The 20347-nt window shown below is 35.0% G+C and overlaps 3 protein-coding genes and 1 long non-coding RNA gene across 15 annotated transcripts; 2 read left to right on the forward strand and 2 right to left on the reverse strand.

Moving 5' to 3' along the window:
- Positions 1 to 1723: 1723 nt before the first annotated feature.
- Positions 1724 to 3284, reverse strand: LOC143304955 (uncharacterized). Its single transcript, XR_013061620.1, has 2 exons — positions 3088 to 3284; positions 1724 to 3007 (listed from the first exon to the last, which is right to left on the reverse strand). It is a non-coding gene; the product is annotated as an uncharacterized LOC143304955 (long non-coding RNA).
- A 5362-nt stretch (positions 3285 to 8646) lies between these two features.
- On the forward strand, positions 8647 to 10946 carry LOC117162924 (uncharacterized). 2 transcript variants are annotated; one of them, XM_033344905.2, is made up of 2 exons: positions 8647 to 8781; positions 9855 to 10946. In XM_033344905.2, the coding sequence occupies exons 1-2, from the start codon at positions 8752 to 8754 to the stop codon at positions 10389 to 10391; spliced, it is 567 nt and encodes a 188-aa protein (XP_033200796.1). In that variant the 5' UTR covers positions 8647 to 8751; the 3' UTR covers positions 10392 to 10946. The 2 variants fall into 2 exon arrangements, with proteins under 2 accessions (XP_033200796.1, XP_076483598.1); XM_076627483.1 differs by lacking the exon at positions 8647 to 8781 and adding an exon at positions 9094 to 9713.
- A 1324-nt stretch (positions 10947 to 12270) lies between these two features.
- On the forward strand, positions 12271 to 16879 carry LOC143304938 (survival motor neuron protein-like). 11 transcript variants are annotated; one of them, XM_076627488.1, is made up of 4 exons: positions 12271 to 12371; positions 14565 to 14645; positions 16224 to 16392; positions 16532 to 16879. In XM_076627488.1, the coding sequence occupies exons 2-4, from the start codon at positions 14565 to 14567 to the stop codon at positions 16588 to 16590; spliced, it is 309 nt and encodes a 102-aa protein (XP_076483603.1). In that variant the 5' UTR covers positions 12271 to 12371; the 3' UTR covers positions 16591 to 16879. The 11 variants fall into 11 exon arrangements, 6 of the variants coding, with proteins under 6 accessions (XP_076483603.1, XP_076483599.1, XP_076483602.1 ...); XM_076627484.1 differs by having other exon boundaries at positions 12280 to 12371; positions 16224 to 16406; XR_013061607.1 differs by lacking the exon at positions 14565 to 14645 and having other exon boundaries at positions 12347 to 12371; positions 16224 to 16406.
- LOC117162925 (adrenodoxin-like protein 2, mitochondrial) lies at positions 13408 to 14991 on the reverse strand. Its single transcript, XM_076627490.1, has 4 exons — positions 14706 to 14991; positions 14178 to 14290; positions 13877 to 14013; positions 13408 to 13512 (listed from the first exon to the last, which is right to left on the reverse strand). The coding sequence occupies exons 1-4, from the start codon at positions 14852 to 14854 to the stop codon at positions 13423 to 13425; spliced, it is 489 nt and encodes a 162-aa protein (XP_076483605.1). The 5' UTR covers positions 14855 to 14991; the 3' UTR covers positions 13408 to 13422.
- Positions 16880 to 20347: the final 3468 nt, after the last annotated feature.

The raw sequence follows: 20347 nt of genomic DNA on the forward strand, positions 1-20347 counted from the left end.
GTCGGATCGTAAAAGTACTGTGGGTAGTCTTCCTGTTGTGGCGTTAATTCGTAGGTCTGGTCTATTGGTTTCTCTATTTCTTCCTTGTGTGTCTCGAGATTGTGGACTGCTGGTGGTCTCGGAAATTGGCTGGGTGTTCGAAAATTTTTACATTGACTGGAGACATGTCCGATCTGGTTGCATTTGAAGCATTTTAATTGTGTCCTTTGGGCAAGTGGTATTTGTTCGGTTTGTCGGAAGCTTCTTGGCATTGGATTGGGTGTTGGAGTTGGTTTTTTAGTGATCAGATTAGGATTATTGGTTGTTAGTCGTTGCTGTTCAGGGAGTCGTAATCGTTCTATTGGTTTTGGTCGTCGATTTCGATCTTCCCTGAAGAATCGCTCGATGTCGGTGGCTTTCTTTTCGGCTTCAAGGATATTGTATGGTGGATTGGCGAGTAGTAATTGTCCTATTTCGCCTTTCAGGCCTCGGATAAAATCGATCACGGAGTCTTTTAAAATCCTGTCGTTCATAGCTCGTCTAGTAATTTCTTCACGGTATTCGTTCGTTATACTGTATTGTAACTTATTGAGTGCTCTGCGGAACCTGATGATATAACTTTGCACACTTTCGTCGTGACGCTGTCTCGTTTCGCGTAGCTGGTCTTGATGTTCTCTAACAGAGTCTTGGGTGGCTACGTTTCGTCTTAGGGCATCGTACAGGTGTCCGTATTCGTATATCGGTATATTGCAGATGGTCATTGCGGCTTTACCCGTGATTTTCCCGATTTTGATCATTTTTAATAGTAGCGTGGGTTCGCTACACATGGCTCGTAATTCGCGTACTTCGCGTATGAATTCTTCTACTCCGATATTGTCTTCGCCGTTTAATTGCGGAATACATATTATCGCGTCTTTGGCCCGTAAGCTCGGAGAGGCGAATTGCGGTGGACGGTCTTCGTAAGAGGGATGGTTGTCTTCTTCTGTTCGAATTGGAACGCATGGTGGGGAAGTTCTATCTCTCGCGGCAACAGATTCGTCCATAGTAATAAGGGAGCCTAGTTCTGTAGTAGCGTCGCGTCCTATTTTTATTTTGGAGATATTTTTGCCTAATAGTTCTATTTCCGCTGCACGCTTCTTATTTTCACTGTCGGCCGTCCGTTGTGTCTCTTCTACACGTTGCGCAAGAATTTCAATTTGTTTTTGTATCACGTCGAGTATGGCATGAATCGAATTGTCCGTACCTCCGTTTGTAGAAACGGTTTCAATAGTTTCGACTTTGTCTTTTCGTGATGTGGGCATGATTCTAATTGAGCTTATTGAGTCTGAACTACTGTTGCTATTTGGACTCGAAGCGCTTGAGAAACTGGGTTTTCTCACACGGTATCGTGAAAATGAATCCAGATTTTTCAGCTTACCGTAGTAGCTATGACCGTTGAGGAGTCTCAGGGATGTTTGCTCTCTGGTTGGTTCTAGATTCCGAATCTTATTCGTAGGCTTGCTCTGCGCTGACCGTAGTCCTCTCGTCTAGTTTCACCGTAGTGGAATGTTGAAAGTTGCTGCAGGGCTTCGTAGCAGCAAAGATTCGCACTGGGTCCGTTAATCCTTCGATCTTCAATGATGCGCGTACGCCGAAATCGTAATTTCGTTTGCACTGAAGTGAATAGATCCTGGCACGGATCGCCAAAAATGTCGTGTAAAATTAAGGTAAAAAATAAGGAACTTGTTAATTTCCGACAAGGAGATAAAGTTCTTTTTATTTTTTACTCAATTTATACAATTTTTTCGGTTCGCGATGATACACTTTCGATACTTGGATTAGTTAAGAATTTTTTTATTAGACTGACTGGATGATTTTGAAGGGAGCATTTATATTCTTCCATTCGTTGGAGTGGGAGAAGGTTTTGTTTATACTTAGTGTAAAATTCGGAGAACGGCTGGAGTGATCGAATGCCACTCAGGCGGCTGAGAACGGATGCTGACCGGACGGTCTCACGCGATAAGGCGTTCGGAATTTCGGTTTGTTATATACAGCTGCTCGAATTTCGTCTGTGACAAGAGCATCGTCCAGAGACGTTTTCATCATACACAAATAACTTTGTTTTTCTTGTTGCAGTCGGAAGCGTGGAGAATTCGATGTTTCTGGCTGATCTGTTGTTTTATCATTTGCGCGGCATTTTTTCGCGGTTAGAAGAAAGATGAGATTAATATCTTTGTGGTATTTTGATACTTATCGATCTGCCGATAATGTTGGTGCTGGTAGGGGAAAGCGTGGTTGAGAAGAAGCGCGCTTTTTCGATAAATTATGAATTATGGCTAACGGTAATTCACGCAATTTACATAATCTAGATGGAACAGACGCTTTTCAAGATCGCTTGTCGACTCATTTATGTTTATAATTTTCAGGAGAAGAAAATCTAAACCTTGAATATATTCAATTCGAATATGTACTGTAGCCTAAATTCGGGTCTTTTTTCGGCTTTCAACGATATCGATTTTGTCTCGATTGACTTCCTGCCGGTTTACGTGCTTTTATTCTTCCTCCTTCTTCTTCTTCCGGTGTCCAATGATTCCTTTGAAAATCGACGCGGTTCGTACCGAAGCGTACGCTTCCGATGCGGAAAGTACGCGATCGAAGCGCGTGGCTTCTGACCGGAAGCGTAGCCTTGCAAACGCGATTAGATTGCATTAGCTACGAGACTGAAATTAAATCTCGAGTCGGAATTGTATTTAATTTTCTTCGGGAAGTTCAATGCCGGAATCGAAAATTAGACGATTGAATAGGGATTCCTAGTTGATTTTAGACGTCCCTCTTCCTGTAACTCCCACCGAACTTGCATTGGGCGTTGTTCGTAGGCTTGTCGTGCGGCAAACCGTTTCGCAAGAGCTTATTTGCATTTCCTCTAACTGCGGTTCGCATAAGACGCGTCAAAGGAATATTGACTACTATCTATTAGGTCAGATTTTTTCACTATTTTCTGCTTCTCGTAGGATTGTAATGTTACAGTACCGGTAACACGAAGCTTGATCTACGGCAAATAATAAAATATCTTTGAGGTTAAAAAATATAAAGATTTGAAAATTAGGACATTTGAAAGTTTGTACTTACTCGACTGAATTGCTATTAAGTGACGTTTAAAAATTTTAATCACAAGGTTGAAAGTAATATAGTTAGTAATTCTAACGAACACCTATCCTCAGATAGATTGGTATACACACGCGAGTCGACCGTATTCTCCGGAAATGAAAACAACTACATCCCTGGAACCTGGAACACGTGATTTTCCGCATATCCATTAAAGCAACATCGGTCAGTGACTCGTCTACGGTGCAGTCGCTAGACTCAATTAATGACCACGTTCTGGTCGTAAATATAGAAAAGGCAACGAGATATTTTAGTTTCTTGGCTAACTGGGCTGAGGTTGGGTCAATGTTTCTGTGGATTTCATTTACCTCTTCCGGCCTCCTTATATTTTCTGAATTCTTACAATTTCCGAGATACCAGTTCATAGCAAATTGATTCTTATTATGGCGTAGGATATAGTAAATCTTATTGTCTAAAAATACAGGAAAAGATTTCATTTTAGATGATTATTTCATTAAAAGATTATTATTTTTTTAACATTTTATTCAAGCGTTTCTTAAGACATTTGTTCAAAGAGATGTCAGGTTATAAAAAATTGAATCAACCTTCCCAAAGCTCCTTAACCTCTTGTTATTTTTGATAAATCAATAGCATTACGCAATATATACCGTGTGATTTCCCTAGACGATCTAGTAGCACTCTTCTTTACAACCTTCTTTCAAAACGAGAAACAAGAAGAGGATTTACCAAATATCATTGTCATCGAAGCGCAGAGACGCTCCGGTGATTCTTATCTCCATTCATCTCTCCGAGTGAAACTATTTGACGTCGCCTTGAATAGACTCAGACAGTTTTGTCGGGGGTCCGTGTCGTCGCCTGTAGCCAGCTCGCACGATCGTGAATGGAAAGACTCGTATAAAATCAAAGGGCCGACAGACTCTTCCTGCTTAGACGAGATCAATGAGATCTCGTTCAATAGAGAAGTTACCTTCTCGACCGCCGGCGCCGTATTACCCTTCAAAGTCACCGGAAAGTCATATAAGCCAACCGATGCAGCCTAACCTTTATCCACAGATAAAATAGGTTTCTCTTATTCCATCTGAATTTCTAAAGAAACCAAGACTTGATTTCAGTCTGGTTAAAAGCTTCGCTCGATTAAAGCTGTTTTTCAAGCAATAACCTACTTTGTGAATTTCATGCACGCGAATCCAAGTATGTATGCGGCAGAAATGAAGCTTTCGTGCATGTCTAATTGTAAGTTGATGCGAAACAATGCGCATGCGCCGAAATCCCACCACTTTGCGGACCTACATTGTGCCTTTTATTAAGACGCCTTGTTTGTTTACTCTTCTCGAGCTAATTCTTCACTATTATTATCTACATTATTTTCACTGGCTAACAACTGGTTGGTCTGCAATTGACTAACCAATACAAATTTTTCGTTACGTGCATATATTCGAAAGAATTCGAAATTAAATTATCATGTATTACGGGCAGTTACGATAGAGTGACACAAAGCAATCTGTGTTTGAATGCCTCCACTCGTGGACAATATCGATATAACCTAAATGCGATAAATCGCGAACGTTTGATTCGACTCATGGGAAATTTACGCGTTTTTGAATCGTTCCGAGTCGCACGCGAAATGCAGGTCAGAGAACCATCTAATATTTATTGTTGAGATCGTGGGCTTGATCTTAATGGCGCGGCGGCACGCGATTCTTTACCAACTATGCTCCTTCACTCCAGCTCTCGACCTTCTTCCCTATTCAACTAGCTCGAGCAGTGAAATTGACTCTGCATGCCTGTGATTTTGACAGGGAATGGGAGTCGAGTTCGTAGTGAATGCACATTGTGTATACGTGTTTTAGGTGGTTTGTGTGAGTTTGTTGCGGAGATTCGAGACATTTATTTAACCTCTTTATCATATTCGAGCCTGTGCGATATAACCATATCTTAAATGTAATAAGTTTTATTTTTTATTGCAAAGTTCTTGAAATATATAATGCACACAATAAGTGTATAATATTTTATATATATAAATTATATTTAAGAAGTTTGGGATAGTTTAAAGATGAAATAAATTGCTTTTTAAGTTTAATCTCTTACTTTCGACGAAATCAAGTTTCTCTGGAATTTGGTGGAGTTTAAGATTTGATATCGGTGTCGTAGGAGTTATGTGACACTTTAAGGTGGAATAAATCTAGCGAGGAGTTTAAGGTGCGGCAAAGGAGCGTGGAATGTTGCAATAGAAATTTATTGCAGTGTTAGTGCATTGGTAGATTGATCAAATTTACGTGTAGCGTGGGTAACCAATGGTAAATATTTTGCAATGTGTATAATTTCTCAGTAATCTGAGGCTTATAAAATCTATTGACAACTAATGGAAATTGTTGATTTAACAGATCAATTTTAAATTCCTCGTTAATCTAAATTTTCTTAATCCTATTTACAGCTAAACCTTACGACGAAAAATTAACGAAGTGGAATAAAAATGGCATTGTGATTCTTCTCGTCGTGTATTGGTGTCACATCAAATTTAAGAGACAGTTTTACTTGCAGATGCTGCGTGTTACGTTGGTGAAGTCGACGAAAGCGTAAAATAGGAGCTCGTCCGAAATACACTAACGCGGAAGGTTAAATTTAACGCAAAAGGCCGAGAAATTAGTTTAGAACTCGAAGTTTCATTGGTACGACGCTCTTGAAACGCATTCAAAGAGGTCGGCGACCTCGAAAGGGGATGAACGCAACTGTTTCGTGGGAATTTCTTATTGTGGCTTATTTGGACGAAGTTGCTTTAAAATCAGCGCTGGATTCGTCTGTATTTTGCCCGGAAATCATAAAATGTTTAGGCCAGGCGACTCCATGTACAGAAAATGTTATGTCCACTTTTTACGTCCGAATTCGTTACGAATTCAACTCTTTATTACTATGCACTTCTTCTCCAAAAAAATATCGCGTTTCAATATTAAAAAAGTTTCAATAATATACTATCCATTAGAAGAATGATAACATGATAACCTTACAAATTATTAGTATTAACAAATTATTATTGTATAGAAATGCCAACTATTGCTTCGGTAAAACAAACAAAGGAATTTTACAGGTAAATTTTACAAATTACAAGTCATCTTATAACGCAAAATACGACGTGTAAAATTGTCTCAATTTATTAATAGTATTAATAAATTATTATGATAAAAGATGCAGGAATCTTAGCCTCATGAGAAATTAGAGATGAAAATGAGTGGGAAAAGATTAATCACTGGTCCTCCTAAAAAGATGCAGTCCCATGGATGGATGGTTGTGCGAGTATTAAAGCAGCGCAAAACCGTTCCCCGAATTCTCATCCCGGACGTTGTACGACCAAAGACAAAAACAACTCACTCGAGGGCATTGCGGAGAGACATTCATCGAGGACACAATAGTATTATTCCAGGAAGTGCTAGTTCTTCCTAGATTCCGGTTACAATGTTCTTAACGCGTGGAAATTAATCTTAACCAGGAAACATCTATAACGGCATGTATTTTCTGCTGTGATTGTAAATCTGTTTGGAACATGCGGTTTGTCCGTTAATCTATGCGCTGTTGTTCAATTGAGTCAATATTATTTGTTGGTAGATTAATGTGTGCAAGAGCGCTCTATCCATTATTGACCAATTCGAGCACGTATTGGTAAATTTCACACCGGCAATTACGGTGAAATCGTTCGTGGTCGCTGGAAATTAGCAGTATCGTTTGCGGTCGTGAGCTGATTGACACTGCGTGAGCGGGGAATTATGTGAAGCAGCTTTGCTTTGTCGTTTCATGCATTTAATAGGTTTACGGCGGTGGACAGAGTTTGTAAAAAATGAAGACAAGGTAGAAAAAGATTAGTTTTCATTTTTTACTATTAGATTATTTTCAAAGTGATCTTTTCAGTGAAATATGATTGACAAAAAATAAGATCTATAATTGAATCATTATAGAAAATAGAATAATATTGATAATAAAGAAATAAAAATCAATTATAGAATAACATATAATAATAATAATAATAATAACAATAATGTGGATAGACTTTATGTTTACTTTTATATGTATAATGATACTGTTTGATCCTTGAATTAAAGTTAAGATTAACGTTGCGATTATGATTATCCTTTGTCTGACTAAATATATTTGAAGTATCAATTACAGTAGAATTTTTGAAAGATTCTTGGCTGTTAAACAAAAAACTGGTTCCTTTATATTTCGCTCAATTATCATAGAATCGTGAAACTGACTTTCACTTCAAATTTTGTCTGTTTCAGGAGTAACAAGTACCTGCAAAAATCATCCATCAGCCGGATATGTGCTGTCGGAGGGTTTTTCATTAGCATTCCCGTCTTTCTAACTGGTAAGAACCAATTCCTTCAATTCTGTCAACTTTAACCTTTTGAAAGATACTAGTACATAAGTTATACGTTTAATTTTTCTTGAATTCAGGCATGAATCTAAAAGATACTGTGAACTATCTCTGAGTGTATGAAATCAGTTTAGAAATCCAATGGAAATAAAGTTAATTTTAACGCCGAATAGTCATTATTTTTCTTAGAAAAATAAAAAATGATCGTCTTTTAGGGAAGTTTTAACAGATTAATTTATAAAGAGCTGAAACAGAATATTCATGTCATGCATGAATACGGCTGGTGGATGGATCGAGATCTAATCTAAAGTTTACGTTGTGTCATGCTAGTTTACACAGCTATCATTCGCTCGATCGATCGTTAAGCTGTTGAACTCGATTCAAGACGGACATTTTGACTCTGTTCAGAAGAAAACTGCGTTTTAATAAATTTGACGGAATAGAAATTATGATAGACTACAATGTTTTTTTAATTATATCATAAAATTCATTAATTTTTTTCTAATGTCATGTTAGAAACTTCAAATACTGTCCAAAACTTCGAACGTAATCGTTTTAGAAATTTGTAAATTACTTAACGACCAAAAATATTGAATTCTCTATTGTCTGAAGATAGATTCTCTATAATTTAAGTAATTTATTCGTCGAGAATTGATATATAAAGACTTAAATAATAAATTAATTGAAAAATAATTTGCGACTAGTATTGAAAATTTCAATGAAAAGCATATGTATATAGTTTACGCTTCGAGAATTATATGTATTGAGAATATGTATTTGCGCTGATTCTTTGTCCCGCTTGTTATGGCATACGTGTTATAATGATCCTCTAACAATGCTTTCAGGTATGATATTGTATACATTCATCTAGTTTCATTCGACGCCGGTGTCACGTAAAATGGATACTTGGGTTGCGAAAGAAAAGAAAGCTGAGTCGTAGCCCAACTATTAATTCTCTTTTATCGAACTTTATTATAACTTTGGCACTTACAGTAGAATAACGTTGAACAGAGAAAGGGGTGTTGTACAAGAACAGCAACTAGAACGAGAACTCCCCGGGCTGGGTGAAGTCTCGGCTTATATACACCCTGGCTTGGGGATGTTGGGGAGTTTGGTGTGGATTCCAAGGAGTCCGAAAGTCGGGGTTGGGGCCTTATCTCTAATGGGGACTAAGATGCGTCGCGGCGTTGGCGTCCGACAGTCGGGAGTCCATGTCTTTTCTCTGAGAGGTAATTGGTGTCACACCGGCAATCGTTACGTCGGTTTTCATAGGCCTTGGCATCGTGTTTTGTGGATGCGCAATGGTCCATAACGTCTTCGTGTGGCAGAGGGTAAGAACATATCGCTATTAAAAAAGAAAACGAACACGTTCAAACACGTCTAAATCATCTTTTATGTATATTTTACCCGGAAATCATTTTATCGTGAAATTTTGTTTTTCAGAGTTACCATAATTTATCTGGTAGAGTTCATAAAAATTTTTCTGAAATCAATTGCAAGCTTTTAGGAAACCAGGATTTTTCACATTTTTAAGAAGCACATTTTAATTTTATAATTATATTGCTGATCTTTATACGTTCGTGCGAAATTGAAAAGTACGCAAATGGCGCAAAATGCATAAAATGCGCTAAAAGATACGTATATAAGAAAACAAATCTCGATTAAAATTTTATTTCTTTGATTATGTTCGTAAAACTACAAACTTGTATAAAAATACGCATTCTAGTTATAAGTGTTAAAACATTCGATCTAGTCCTTATCACATTCATGAAAACCTCCATTTAACCATTCGTTGTATCAACAAACATTCATATGCAAAACTTACCACCTACCACATCCTCCGCGTATTAATATAATCCCCTTTTATAAATTATACACTTTAGAATGGACTGGTTGGGTCAGAGTCATATAAGCTTACAAGTTCTCGAGGAGTTCTACCGAAGTTACATTTACGTTTGCATAATTTCACCGAAAAAGATACTCTGTAGAATGACAGGTTCGTTTGTTTATGTGATCCGCGATCGCAACTATTTCAAGGGGATTTTATAAATAACCATACACACGATATTCAGTGTATTTTCGTATTCTCGTTTATTTTTGGGAGATTTGTAAAACTGTTGAACAAAATAATTGAGTAACGATTATATTTGCTGAGAAAAAGTCTTTTTCTCTGTACCCCTCCTTCTACTTCAAGCATGTAGTATTGACAATAAGATTGACAATGGCTGAAAGTAATCCAAAAGAGTTTTCACCATGGTTATCGGTAACGAAAAAGATTTGAATCATCTTTAATACTTATTCGTAACTAGAATCATTTCAACTAAAATGTAAATTCTTATATTATAACTTTTTTAATTTGTTATGGCCCCTGAATACAACCTAACCTATCATTCTTATTTCGTAGGAGAAGACGAATGCCGTGAAGGCGTTAGCGCGCGAACAGTGCGAAGCGGCGGTACAGCTGCAGCGTCAGCAGCAGCTGCAACAGCACCAGAACCAGCCCCAGCTACAACAGCAACAACAACTACGTGGCCCGTTAACCATCCACCATGCTGGCTGCCCAACGAAAGTCGGGCCCGTGACGAACCAACTAAATACCAGCCACGCAACGCACGGCCGAGCTGCACAGTACCAACACTATCATCACCATCATCATCATCGACACGTGTCAATGTCTCCACCGCCCTTGTTGCTCTCATCGCCAGCTCCGATCGCGGCGACGCACAATCATCTGAACGTGAGCGGACACAGAAACGTGGTTACGCCACCGGATATACCAGCAGATAGATCGCCACCGAGTCCTGGAAATAAGCTAAATAGATCGCAGCATTTGCCACGGGAAGCAACCGGCAGCGTCAGTCCTGGTCTTCCGGCTGCCACATTGGATCTAAGTAGCGCAGCAACCACCAATAGTCCGCATGAATTGTCCACGTTAGTTTAGAAATTTGGTCCGAACATTATATCTTCACATAGGATTGTAGATTAATAGTTGATAGTTAATTTACACATCGATCTTTTTATTTGTAAATTGGGTCGTGGTTTAGAGTTGGTTTGTAAAAATTCGGTCCTAATTGTTAAATGATGAATATTGATTAAGAATAATAGGCATTGATGTACCAATCTTTTTTTAACTTATATACTTGAGCACACGCATTGGAGATTTCACTTTTATTCAGTGAAACAGCAACTTCATTACTCGCTTATTCAATACGGCAATTGCATATATTTCATGGACATTTTAACAATGTTTTGAATAATTTCTAACGGTACAATTGTGATGAAGTGAAAAAAATCGTGATAAGAAACAGAGAGAAAAGTTGCTCGTTAATGAATATTGACCAGAAATAAAGTAATTTCTAAAGAATATCCCGAAGACGTCGTAGATATTACGAAAGGAATGATTAATTTATACCCGCCTGTATCTTGCCATTACCATACTATTATTATTATTATTAATATTGTTAGTAGTACTTGATTACATTATTATTAATATTAATATTATTGCCTTATTATTATTAATGTTATGGAACCTCTAGTCCTAGGTTACTTTCGCTGCCACGAAAGGATAAGATTTTCGAATTTTTGACTATTACGTGTAATTCAAGTTTTCCTGTTGCGCATGCGCAGTAGAAAGAAAGTTAGCGGAACTCAAATCTCGAACTATAGAGAGTTGAAAAGTAGTAAAAGTAAAAAAGCACGAATAACATTTGTATTTGTGCTGGATTAAGTTTGATAATTGAAAATTGAGTTTGATGATAACATTTTTTTCGTATTCGCTTTGGTAAATATTAGTTTTATTTAAAATTGAACAAAGCATTTTATGTTTTTCAAATACGGTACATAATCGTAATATCGAATTTTGTAAACTGATAGTAAGAAACTCTATAATTCGAGACTGGAACTTTGATCAAGTTCACATTGAACGTAAACTGACTTAATTTTGTTATTTAAGCGTGTATACTATACGTGTTTGTTCCTTCTTCTCTTGTGCGCAGGCTATAGCTTAATTACTTCCAATAAACGCAGTTATATCGAATCAATGACCGATACAAATTTAGATATTAGGATTATTTAAACAAGAGATTAAAAACTAAAAAGTATTGTTTTTATACTGCATATGTACATATGCAATATGAACGACAGTTTGTGTAATAATATGTACCCCTCTTCTTAGTTTACTTTTGTATATTTTGCGACATTTGATATTAATTTTATGAGGAACGTACTTACACTTTATCTTTGTAATTAAATGTGAAATGAAAGAAAAGAAATGACATGAGAAAAGGAAATTCGATGTATGAGTATATACGAATTGACGGAATTAAAATTTAACGCTATATTTAAATAGAAGACGTGAAATATCTTGTCATCTTAAAATAACTTGATCATTCCTATTCTTTTACATAAAAACACTTTTCGACTGTAACTTAAGAAACATGTCTGCTAACGTGAAACGTGCCAGAAAAAATTAACAACTTCCATTAAATTGGCAAATTTCTCATTAATATCGTAAAACTCGCGTTTACAAAGATCAGATCAGTGTACATAATATACAAAACAAATGCAGAATATATAAATATAGCACATACGTTCTGAATTTTATTCGAATTGGGCAGGGTAACCAAGTGAAAATATGTAAATTTCACGATGTGTAATGTACACTTTATCGAATTTGTAAGTAGTGTAGAAATAGAATATTTTACACGTAACAAAATATACAAACGACAATACACAAGTTAAATTATTTGTTAGATCCATGTATAACAAGCATAGTACAAAAGTGTTTTAACTTTATGTACTGGTAATTATGAGAAATACCAACTTAATAGATGTATTTGGTATGTACCTAGTTAAGAAAACAATAAATTATTCTGAACAGATAAAGCGTTTAGTAGCTTGTGAAGTATGAATTTTCGAAAACGTAAGTATTTTATATCTAAGTAGTTAAGAAACGCGAGCAAGGGAAATCAAACAAAGGAACACAGTTTTTTTGTTTAAAAATATTTAATTTGTTGTTCTATTATCCGAGGTTAGAAGCGATAATGTACAAAATCTGAATAAATAAGATTCTTCAATATTATTGAATTTTAATTCTAGGGTAAAGTAATATATCCGCATATTTTATTTATATACAATATGTATAAATAATGATGTGATTTGACTAATTTTGTTGAAAGAATATTTGTACTTTTTACGTAAAACTTCAGTCTTTTACAAACTTTCTTGTAATTAATAAACCAGTAAACACAATATTAATAAAATCTATTAAAATTATAAACAAACTCATAAGTTTTAATTTTAGTCCTTAAAGGTTGAAATATTTTGCTCCAATGTCGAGACATTTGTTTTAATCCAAAACATTACTATACTGAATCGATAATGTTGCATGTGCCACGAAAATGATGATAGTGTCAGATAACTTGTTGTGAAACGAAAAAGCATTGCATGTACATTTCTGTTGTTTTGTTGACCATGAGTTTGATGATCTTTTAAACTTGCCCATAGCTAAGAAATCAAACAGTATATCTAAACGAAATTAATTTCAAATTATTTTTTAGGTTCTAAGCTTTTATCTAATCTTTCAGAAGTTGCAAAATTTATTCCACAAGAGTCTTTTTTATCATAACCAAGTACACATCTTAAAACCATTTAAGTCTTCCTTAGTAATTTCTTCTTATCTTTAATAGTAACGAAAATAATTTAGATGAACGTTTTAAAATTGACACCCTGTATATTAAAAATAAAAGATATATTTTCTTCATAATTGGATAGGCTTTTTACAATGGCAATGTACAAATATCAAAATTGCAATTATACTATAGTATATGTATATATATAAGCTTCACATTTAAACACAAGATTCTTTATTATATTTTTTTAATACCAATATTTTAATAATTATAACAAGGGTTTTTTAACAAGAGATGTACAACATTGTATACAAATTTTCAAAAACCTATAGATAATTTCAGTTATGCTCTTACATCATTAATTGTTGATGGAACTCTTACCTCAATTCCATCTAGTTCCTTAGACATTACTATTTGACAGCCTAGCCGTGACTTGAAATTAAATATTATATAACTGAATATGTCAATAAATATATTTATTGCTATACAAATTAATACTAATACACAATAAGATTTCTATTTATCCATTTGAAAATCAACATTGTAAATATGCTAATTCCAACATAGATTTGTAATGATTATAGGGTCATAAATAAAAAACTATGAAAATTTATTATAATTTCAGTTTCGTAGTATTCAGAGATAGCGATTTGAAATTCTACATTGAGATGCAGATTTCGAAATACCCAATACTAACCTGTTTTTACATAAATTTAAATAGAAAAATTCACTTTATAAAATATTAAAAGGTAATAGAATTAATAATGTGAATGATTTGATACTGATTATTATGAACTAACGTATCTGTTAATTCATATGCTAAATCCAACATGTCTAATTCTTCATCTGTTGGTTTGTCAGGAAGTGCATCATAAACTTCTTTCGAAAATATTAAATGGCACGTACTACAAGTTAATGTTCCTTCACAAGCACCTATATCAATTATATTTTAAGATTACAACATACTTATATAATAAAGTATCAAAAGTTAAAAATAATAAGAATATTAAACTTGATAAAAATGAAAATTTTCAAATATTTTCTACCTCAAAATTATTTATTTTAAATTAAGTAAATTACGCTTCTTTAAAACATACCATATCCATCTAAATCAATTTCATCATTTACTACTATGTCTAATATAGTATCTCCAACTTTCCCTTTTGCTTTGATTCTCTCTCCACTTGCTTTAACAAACGTTATATTTACTCTGAAAATAATATTTATGAAAGATAAAAATTATCTCAATATAATTATTTTCTTTATTTTTTGTGCTTCTTCAATTAATCTTCTCTTAATTATACCTTAATTATATGTATCACTTATGATAATAGAAATAATTTAAAAATAAGATATACTTGTCTTAATAATACATAAATAAAATTCGTATATCATATATTTATAACAGTGTTATATTTTTAGTTGTTCACTGTCAATGTTGTTCTTATTAATACTATTCTATTAATACTATGTTATTTTTCTAGATGTTATACTCCTACAAAGAGAAAAATTTCTTAGACATTATTATTAGCATTATTATTTTGACACCAATTTTATATTGGAAGGTAAGTACTGAAATTCTATTAAAAAAAGAAGGAAAGCACAAGAAAATTTGTATCACTTACTCTTGTTTTTCTGAAAGTGGTTGCGTGGTCGATATTCCTCTTGTTGCCTGCAAAAAGGGCAACGTTGTGTTGCTTGTATATTTTGAATAATTTGATGCAATACCGAGAATTGATCTCGAAAATTTTTGTAATTGATTTACTAACGCCATTCCACTGTCATAAATATCATGAGTATGGGACACCCTGACCGAACACCAGATAAGTATTGCGGAAAATATCAATTGTAGATCAATTGTACTTTGTACAAAAACTTTCACGGCATTCTTCGGCTGCTATACTGGGACGTTCCTTTACTGTGATAGGTTATAAAACGATTCCTAACACAAGTGACGTATCCCTACCGGACACGTGCTCTTCGGGCCACACGTTTTATGATACAAGACCAGCAAAATGATCAATGTGTAATTTTACATATCTTACATTTTTTCCAAATGAAATATTGTTTTTATTAAACGTTTAAAACCTCAGGCAACATTTATTTCATCTGATTTCAGTTTTACAAATATATATCTATAATACATATCTGTATAAATTACGGTCTGGTTATATCAAACAGGGACCGACACTCGCTAGGGAAAACTGCCCAAAAATTGAATCGTAAAAACCAATATGAAAGACAACAAATTTCTCGTTCTGCGGAACAAATAGAAATGAGCAGAGTATCTTTATCTTTATCTGAGACATTCAAAGCGTATCACGCATACGCTAAACCTGAAGAAAACTTTCTTGTCTTCCATGTTCATTTTTCCCTTTCCATTTCCGAACGGTTTCTTCTATATTTATTTATATGTTCGTGATTGATGCTATTGACAACATACAACTAAGGGGAAATACGAATAGTAATAGATAGATGTATAATTCATTATGCAATTTTATAGAATTAAATCTTATTTATCTTCAGATATAAAAACTATATTTACCAGCTGAAACACTAACGCATATGCAGTATAATATAATCTACTTAACAATCTCGTTTTAGTTATAATATGTGATTAATTCTTTTGCTATTTCGCTATAAACAGTTTCTTGTGCATACAATATTTTTTTATAGTATTCTAATATATTATTAGATATTGTAAAGAAAGTAAAATACAGTTATTGAAGTTTGGGAACATTCAATGTTAACCTTGCTTCAAAAAATAATCTTTCGAATGAATGGGGAATAGATTTTTAGTATTATAGTTGGTATAATGTCATCATTGTTTACAATGTGTTAGAGTTAAAGAAATGAGACAAATTAATATTTCAGAAGCAAATTCAATATTTAAGTGATGTTATTTTAAAATGGCAGATGATATGAATGTTCTTTTTATACGAGGAAATGGAAACGTATGTATGGTAATGGAAACGTAATGGTTTTAACATTATTTTAGTACAAGATCTTAGCATAATAGTAATTAACAGTATCCACTACCTTTTAGTCAATTTTTGAAAAATGACATATATGATAATTTGCAATAGTTTGATAATAAAATACTTGTATCAATATTAATAACGTATAATTTGCTATCTCGAAAGGATACAGACACAGCCAATGATAATGTTTGGGATGATAGTGCATTAATAGAAGCATATGATAAAGCAATAAATTTAGCAAAAGAAGAAGTTATCAAGCGAATGGGAATGGATGTTGGAAATTCTCAACCGAAAGAAAACCTACAAAATCTTAAGCAGCCTAAACACGCAAGTAAATTACACAAGGTTGTGATTTTGATAGAATATTACAAATTTGATACAGAATATTATTAAATATATTGATTAAGAAGCAAATTATTTTATTTTGCTATTTACTTATATTTATTTGTATACACATCTTTTCTCTATAGAAATGGATCATAGGAGCACCTTATCGTGCAATATACTCAGAGGATGGAGAAATTTATGAAGCTATAATATCAAAAATTTACGAAAACAATGGCACGTGTTGAAGTGGTTACCACATCTAAGAAAACTCTACATCTGGTCTTTTTTAGTTTTCTCAAGCACTGAAGCCATCGACAGCGTGTAGACAAAAGACTGCGACGAAGTCAGGCCATAAACAGTAGACAGGCGACGTTGGCTTCGGGGTTTTTCAGTTATTAGGTAACACAGCTAGCGTGCGGATCTGGACCAGCTCAAATTGTATTTTTACTTATTACACTTCTATTTAAATATATTTTCTACCTTACAATTTATCCACGTGTTTTCTCTGTTTACACACCGAATAACCTCAACAGGTTATGGGCCCAGGGCTGTAAATTGCAAGGTAGCAACGTGAAATGAATAAATTGTTAAAGTGTTGTGCTTAGTAAAATAAGGGATAGTGCTAAAATGGAATCAGCAAGTGCGAAGGTCGAGATGTTACGCGGCGAAGAAAATTGGCTCCAGTGGCGTTTTGTTATGCGTACACTTTTGGAGGAAGACGACGACCTGATCAACGTGTGTGAAGGGAATTTGTGTCATCCAGGTAACAGCGCGGAGAAAGAAATCGCTCGTGGAAGATTTTTGAAAGCAGATCGATTAGCGAGAAAATTAATCGTGACCTCAATAGGAAAGAAACCGTTGGATCTTCTTTTATGTTGCACGACAGCACATGAAATGTGAAAAAAGCTGAATACAGTATATGACATGAAGTCGGATGAGAATTTAAATATGGTCCAGAAGCAGTTCTTCGATTTTAAATGGGAAGAATCTGAAAATGTCTCTTACAACCTATCAAAGTTGGAACTCATAGCGGCGAAGATGAAAGTCCTTGGGAGTGAAATTGGCGAGAAAATGCTGATAACACGCATTTTATCGGTGTTACCAAACAAATTCGATCATTTTCACAGTGCGTGGGATTCCGTAGAAGAAGAAAAGAAGACCTTAGACAGGCTTAGTACCAGGCAGATGACGGAAGAAATTAGATGGAAGAAAGACGACCAGGAAACATCGGTGGCACTGGTAACGAAAGGTAATAATTATAAAAGGGAACAGCAGAAGCAGTCAAGTAAACGCGAATACGAGAAACAAGGACCAAGTTGCTTTAACTGTGGAAAAGTTGGCCATCTAAAGAAGGATTGCTTTAGATGCTTTATATGCAAAAGGAAAGGCCACACCAGCAAAAACTGTTTTAAAAATAACAAAAGAAGCAACAGTAGAGACAACCAGGAACCTAGAAACCAAAATCGGGATCACAGCGGAATTGGTCTATTAGGAAGTACCTCAGCGATACAAACGGTAAACCCTGATGTTTGGATAATCGACTCAGGAGCTACGGATCACATGACAGGACGACGGGAATGGTTCAGCGTTTTCGAAGAATTCGATAACACGGTGAAGATAGAGATCGGCGATGGTACGTTCATGGATGCGTGCGGCAAAGGAAAAATCAGAGTAGACTTTTGTGGACGGCAAATGGGTAACATGTACAATGAACGATGTTCTATACGTACCAGGTATGAAAAGAAATCTGTTTTCGATTAGATCTGTCGCAAGAAGGGGCATAGATTTTTGTATTTCAAAGGAAGGGACCAATTGCATATTTTTACAAAATCAGAAAATAATAGCAAGAGGTTCTGTTATCGGAAATTTGTATAAAGTAGATATGCGAGTTATCATACCGTCAGTTTGTAATTTTAGCAATAGAGCGGAGTCAAACGCGGACACATTGCAGTTATGGCACGAACGGCTATGTCATCAGAACATCAGACATGTTAAAGAATTCTTAAAGAATTCAAATATGAAAGTTGTAGAGGATAATAACTTTTTCTGTGAAGGTTGCGCGTACGGGAAACAGCATAGATCGAGTTTTCACGAGAAAATCAATCGGGCGACTAAACCTCGCGAAATTATTTATACGGATGTATGTGGACCTATGGAAGTCGAGTCATTAGGCAAGAAACTGTATTTTCTGACATTTAAAGATGATTTTTCAAAATTCACAAAGATTTACTTCTTACGACGTAAGTCAGAAGTAATTGAAAAACTAAAAACCTTTTGCCTAGAAGTTGAAAATCAATTTAAGGATAAAATTAAAGAAATTCATAGTGATGGAGGGAAAGAATTCCAAAATAAAGAAGTCAAAGAATTTTTAAGAAGTCAGGGAATTAGGCACACGATTAACGTCCCATACACTCCTGAACAGAATGGTGTCGCAGAAAGGGAAAATAGAACAATAGTAGAGGCAGGTCGGTCGATGCTATATTCGAAACCAAATCTACCGCTGTTCTTATGGGCCGAAGCCATGAACACAGCAGTACATGTCATAAATAAGACGGGGCCGACAAGACAAGATAAGAAAACACCATATAAACTGTGGTACGGGAAACCGCCGAATTTAGAAAAGTTTAGGGTTTTCGGTACTGAGTGCTTTGCTCACATACCTGCGGAGAAAAGGACAAAACTTGACAAAAAAGCTAACAAAGGATATTTGGTAGGCTATTTAGATGGCGGACGAGGGTATCGAGTGTACGTGCCAACAGTAAAAAATGTAATATTAAGCCGTGACGTAATATTTAAGCCTGAACTAGAAAATGCGAAATTCGTAAAATTAAGTTTACCGAAAATTGTCGAGCGCGAAGATGTGAGTGCGCAGAGCGATGGAGCGTGTACGTATGAAAGTGCAGAGAGTGAACATGAAAAACAACCTCATGGAACTAGCGACAATGTGAGACAATTGAGAGATAGGGATAAGATCAAACGAACCGATTTTTATGGTAACCCAGTAACGTACGTAGCGGAAAAATTACCGGTGGATTTTAACGAAGCGATGAGATCCGAAAAGAAAGAGTTATGGGAAACAGCTATGAATGATGAAATGAAATCGCACCATGAAAATAAGACGTGGATACTTGTAGAAAAACCTAAAGATCAGAAGGTACTTAGCAATAGGTGGGTTTTAACGATAAAGCTAAATCCGGACAACTCGGAACGATACAAAGCGCGACTTGTAATAAAAGGGTGTTCACAGAAAGAAGGCATAGATTATAAGGAAACATATAGTCCCGTTGCTCGGTTTGACACAATTAGATTAATGCTCAGTATTGCAGTCAAAAATAATTTACACCTCGGACAGTTCAACATTAAAACCGCATTCTTATATGGAAGTCTGAAAGAAGATATTTATATGAACCAACCTAAAGGTTATGATGATGGTACAAATCGGGTTTGTAAATTGCTAAAAAGCCTATATGGCTTAAAGCAGTCTCCAAGATGTTGGACGGAACGTTTCACAAAATTTATCTCGAACTTAAAATTTTATCAGAGTAACGCAGATCCTTGTTTTTATATTTATACAGAAGACGACAAATTAATGTTGATGACCATATACGTAGACGATGGACTGGTAGCAGCTTCAGACGAATCTTTAATTGATAAATTCTTCGATGATTTAAATAAAGAATTCAAAATTACGAGTTCGAAAGAAGTAAAGAGTTTTCTTGGACTTGAAATTAATAGATTAGAAGATGGTTCAATATTCATTCATCAGAGTAGGTATATCGAAAACATATTGGAAAAATTTAATATGAATGAGGCAAACAGTGTTTCTACACCTATCGAGACTAATTGGAACGAAAGTAACATAGGCGATAATGATTGTAACGCACCATACAGAGAAGCCGTAAGGAACTTAATATTTTTACAAACCGTAAGTAGGCCAGATATTAGTTTTGCAATAAATA

Source organism: Bombus vancouverensis, unplaced genomic scaffold (genome assembly GCF_051014615.1).
Source record: "Bombus vancouverensis nearcticus unplaced genomic scaffold, iyBomVanc1_principal scaffold0066, whole genome shotgun sequence".
Taxonomy (NCBI): Eukaryota; Metazoa; Arthropoda; class Insecta; order Hymenoptera; family Apidae; genus Bombus; species Bombus vancouverensis.

What these genes read in the sequence shown, in the direction of transcription:
- LOC117162924 (XM_076627483.1), top strand. Translation starts at nt 9,672, where the DNA reads ATGGCTGAAAGTAATCCAAAAGAGTTTTCACCATGGTTATCG. An exon ending in AGTTTTCACCATGGTTATCG is followed by an intron (nt 9,714 to 9,854) that starts GTAACGAAAAAG and finishes CTTATTTCGTAG; the next exon opens with GAGAAGACGAATGCCGTGAA.
- LOC143304938 (XM_076627484.1), top strand. Translation starts at nt 14,565, where the DNA reads ATGTTATACTCCTACAAAGAGAAAAATTTCTTAGACATTATTATTAGC. An exon ending in CACCAATTTTATATTGGAAG is followed by an intron (nt 14,646 to 16,223) that starts GTAAGTACTGAA and finishes CTATCTCGAAAG; the next exon opens with GATACAGACACAGCCAATGA. An exon ending in ACGCAAGTAAATTACACAAG is followed by an intron (nt 16,407 to 16,531) that starts GTTGTGATTTTG and finishes TTTTCTCTATAG; the next exon opens with AAATGGATCATAGGAGCACC.
- LOC117162925 (XM_076627490.1), bottom strand. Translation starts at nt 14,854, where the DNA reads ATGGCGTTAGTAAATCAATTACAAAAATTTTCGAGATCAATTCTCGGT. An exon ending in CCACTTTCAGAAAAACAAGA is followed by an intron (nt 14,291 to 14,705) that starts GTAAGTGATACA and finishes TATTATTTTCAG; the next exon opens with AGTAAATATAACGTTTGTTA. An exon ending in AATTGATTTAGATGGATATG is followed by an intron (nt 14,014 to 14,177) that starts GTATGTTTTAAA and finishes TAATTGATATAG; the next exon opens with GTGCTTGTGAAGGAACATTA.